The sequence below is a fragment of the Triticum dicoccoides genome, unplaced genomic scaffold, assembly GCF_002162155.2.
Source record: "Triticum dicoccoides isolate Atlit2015 ecotype Zavitan unplaced genomic scaffold, WEW_v2.0 scaffold177265, whole genome shotgun sequence".
NCBI lineage: Eukaryota > Viridiplantae > Streptophyta > Magnoliopsida > Poales > Poaceae > Triticum > Triticum dicoccoides.
This window is the reverse complement of record NW_021224303.1, coordinates 891-5,259: the sequence shown is the minus strand read 5'-3', so window position 1 is coordinate 5,259 and position 4,369 is coordinate 891. Positions and strand designations below refer to the sequence as shown.

The following is a 4,369-nucleotide window of genomic DNA, read 5'->3' as shown; positions in this document are numbered from 1 at the left end:
AGCTCCTCACGATCTGAAATATTGGAGTGCCGATCTTTGGTAATATCCTTTAGCATATCATGAAATATGTCATCCACACTAAAAGTCTCAGACATATGAATACACATAATGGTGTCAAAAAGTCCCTCCTCCTTGCATTCCTCCTCTATGTAGTCCCGAGTATATCGTGCAAAGGTAGTCTTCCCGGACCCTGCGATGCCATATATGCCAATCACCGAGTAGCATGGACTAGTGCTCGAGCTGGGTGGTGTCTCGCGGAGTTTAGCCATGATATCCTCACGCATAGCCTCCCGACCAAATACCCTGCGCTTGCTAGTAGTTCTAATGTTGCTCCTGTTCTTGTTGGCTGTATCACGCAGTGTGCTCTTGCTTCCCGCGCCCAAGAGTGATGACTTCTTCACTTCACTAACGATTGTTTCTACTTTCTCTATTTTTTTCTTCAAGTTCCGTCTTGAAATAACAGTAAGGACAGAATCTAATGCGGTGGCATTCTCCTGCACGAAGCAAATTCTCAAATTAATATGCCAGTCATATGTCTATTCTATCTATTAGAGGTAGGTGACTATAATGTATACCAGATACGATATCTTTGGTAAAAAAAGGGAAAATAGACATGCAGAAAGAACATTCAGATGTCATTCATAGAACAAAACTGACCACGAGGAAAACAAAATATAATACACTTTTGCTTGATGGCTGAGATATCTCTACCCCTCATAATAAGGGTAGGATTGCCTTCTCACACGCGCAGATACGCGGCGTGCGTACATATAGGCGGCACACTTTTTTTTTCCTCACGGCGTCTTTTTTTTTCTGGCAGAGCCCTCAACTATTTTTCATTTTCTTTTCAAAAGAGAGAAAGTATGCAGGTAACAAGAATTGAACTTGAGACCTCTTTGTCCAAGGAGTACCACAATAACCAACTAGGACACAATAATGCTTGTGTACATTTAGTTCTATTTTACTTTTCTTCTACTTTAGTTCATGGCTTGGCTGGCCCACTGTTGAGCCGGTCCTTTAATCATTATCTCTTTTTATATATTTATTTTTAGTTTCTTTTCTATTTTTTTAAAAAGCTCACACTTATGAAATTTTGTTTAATTTTAAAAACTGTTCAATTTTCAAAAAAATAATTCATAAAGTACAAATATTCACATTAAAAAAATTGTACAGATATGTCAAAAATTGTTCGTTTGAATAAAAAAGATGCTCACATAGATATAATTAAATTTCTGCACATCTATTGAAAATAAAAAATATTCGTTTAAACAAAAAATTCAGTTTATTGTTTTTTTATTGGTCGTTTAAAAGAAATGTCTGTTTATTCCCATGTAAAAAGAAACATGCTGACGTAAAAAAAATTGAACACTTTTAAAATTTGTGTACATAAATGAAGTAGAAAAATAAAATTAAAATATATCAATTAGGGACCGGTTATTGCTCTTTTTTGTTTCTATTTCATTCTTTTCGTTTTTCATTTTTTCTTTTTCAAAAAATGCTCACATCAATATAATGGACCCAAAAATTTCCACACACTAGCATCACCATGCAAAGTATCCATGATAAATTTCATTAAGTTCTGACATTTTACGTATTTTCTATGGTTTTTCGGGTAAAAATCCAAAAACAATAGCCGAACGTGACGCAACGTGTGTTCGGTGCCTGAATTCATTCAAATTTTGCATGAAGGCCTGCCATCTGCATGCCCACATGCTGAAAAAATTTGGTGTCATTTCATGCATGGCAAGAAGCACATAATGTTCAAAGGTGGTGGTTTTGTTAGTCCGGTAGGGCAAGTCTAGATGCACTTTTTTTCACATCAATAGAATGGACTCAATTATTTTCACACACTAGCGTCACCATGCCAAGCATCCATGATAAATATCATACTATTCAAACATTTTATGCATTTTCTACGGTATTCCTGTAGAAAACCCCCCAAAATACTATCCAAACAGGACGCAACGTGCTTTAGGTGTCTGAATTCCTTCAAATTTTGCATGGAGGCCTGCCATAAGCATGCTTACATGCTGGAAAAATTTGTGCACAACATAGTATTACGACGCAAATCGACAATTTTGTAACTTACGTCAGATAAGGCGGATCAGTGCGCCATGAGATTCTCTTATAAACCAACCATCAAATTGGCAATCATGCATGTTCAATTGGTTATCCATCAAATGTATTCAATTGTCAAATACAAGTTCGTAGCATGTGTTGTTTTATTTCCCTTTTTGACATCAATGACTTGTGTGAAATAAGATAATTACACTGATTATTATTATTTTCCCACAACATATCTCCCAGAAATAACAAAAGAATTGAAAAAGGAATATCCTGACACATGTTCATAGAGATAGAGAGCATATGAGATGAGGAGTGGGCGATGAAACTGGGGGTTACCTGGTAATCTGTGATGCCAACCACGTCATAGGAGCACCCCTGATAAGTGTGAGCGGCCTTAATTGCATGATCTGTCAAATATAATATGGACCTACAACAGTTCTTGAAGAAGTTGAAGGAGTTGCACCAGCAAGAGAGGCCCCACCAAATGGAATCAGAAGATGCAGTGACTGGAACCGCTTGTTCATCTAAGACCGCACCCTCATTGAAAGCTAAGGAGCTCGACTCTGAATTCGAGCGTGCAATCACCGGAACTCTTAATTCGTCTGAAACAGCAACATTGGTAGGCTCTGGAACTGATTCTTGTGAGGCAGCACCCACCGAGTTATGCGGGACAGGTTCGTCTGAGGGGACATCATTTGTAGCCGCCAGAACCGGTCCATGGGAGGCCGCAACACTGGTAGTCAGGGGAACTGGTCCATCCGAGGCCACAGAACTGGTAATCACTGGCACGGTCTCATGGGAGGGCGCAACAGTATTGGTTGTCCGAGGGAGTACATCCTCTTGTCTCAGCAAGGAGATGTTCCGCGCCCGCCGCAGTAGCCGAGCTGATCCGCTCCTGAAGCTCTTGTTGAAGTGAGTAATGCAGGTGGCCACAGCACTGGCAGCCACGTGAAGTACACCCTCTGATTTTCTGCTGACGATGAATGCATTTCTCCGGATGATGGGTGCGATAGTCCAGTTGACTCGAACCCATCCCCTCCGGACGATGCGTGCAATCACCAGACAGCTCCTATTGAAGCGGTCAATATCGTTCTGCACGATGAGGCAGAGACGACGCCAAAATCTGAAGCGGTACAACTCGATGTCTTGGTGATCATCCAAGATGTCTTCCGCATCCTCCCGAGCGTGCCTCAGCATGGCCGCCATCTTGTCCAGGGCCGCCACGTCGGATTTCCTTCCCATTTCATCTCCTCTCTTTATCATCCTCTCTTGATCCACGGCCTGCAGCGTCTTCTCTAACTCCGGCATGATGTGGATCTCCAGCTCCCGGAGCTTCTTGGACACGTCGCAGCTGAGCCAGGAAGGGATCTTGGGAACGAAAAGGTTGAGGGTGGGCGCCACGAACCAGCCCAGCGCGGCCATGCCCCAGCCAATAGAGGCAATAACATAGGTACTACTCGCCATGGGTTGCGCGCGGTGCTGTGGAGACGAGGGCGTGGTGCTGTGGATTTTTGTTTTTTCCCAGCAAGGGGCAAGGTAGAGAGTGAGGGAGACCAGATGCGGCCTTTTTAAATTTTATTTTGGCTAGGTCGTCCCTCGTCCGTCGTCCATGACGAGGAAGCACGCGTTCCCAGCCGCCGATGTCGATGTGTGCCGTATGTGGGCCGGCTGGCTCAGCAACCACTCGACACCGATTCCTGCTCTACCATTCATTTCATACATGCCTATTCAAAGATAGATGGAGGTCGGCATGTGGATGTGTGCAGACCAACCTCAACCACGCCATAGTGTTAGGACTTTTCGCACAATGACTCTACCAGCACCGAACACCATTTCTGATTTTTTGTACAAGTCTAGTCTCCGCTGCATTATTCCTGATTTTCACACCACTAGCAAACACCACAAGAGTCAGTGGAATGGATTTCTACTTCCGATGTGGAAGTCTTTTTTTTTTGAAAGAAGAAGAAGAAGAATAGGTGATACATAAACCAGATATAAAATACTATAGGATTATGTTTTCGTAATAATTTTAGGGCAGTACTCTGCGCCGGTTGACCGGCGTGAGAGCCTGGCCGGTCGCCATGGGCAGTCATCCGATTGGGGCAATGAAGACCGTTTGATTTCCCTCCCCATGAAGGTGTGTCTCTCTCCTCTCCCGTCCAATCGTTTCTTAAGAGCATCTTCAGCTGTTGGCCCCCCAGGCGGCTCAAAAAATCGCCGCCTGGGGGCGAACCGGCGCTAAAAATCGGCATGGGGGCGATCTGGTTCCAAAGGACGGCTCCAGGGTCGGCCTCAGGCGGCT

At 43.5% G+C, this 4,369-nt stretch overlaps 1 protein-coding gene across 1 annotated transcript; it reads right to left on the bottom strand.

The window, feature by feature from the left end:
• Positions 1 to 5: 5 nt before the first annotated feature.
• Positions 6 to 3,532, bottom strand: LOC119344638 (the record flags this gene model as incomplete). Its single annotated transcript, XM_037615019.1, has 2 exons — positions 2,404 to 3,532; positions 6 to 494 (listed from the first exon to the last, which is right to left on the bottom strand). Coding segments are annotated over exons 1-2 (1,617 nt in total), but the record flags the coding sequence as incomplete, so codon positions are not given.
• Between the last annotated feature and the right edge of the window lie 837 nt (positions 3,533 to 4,369).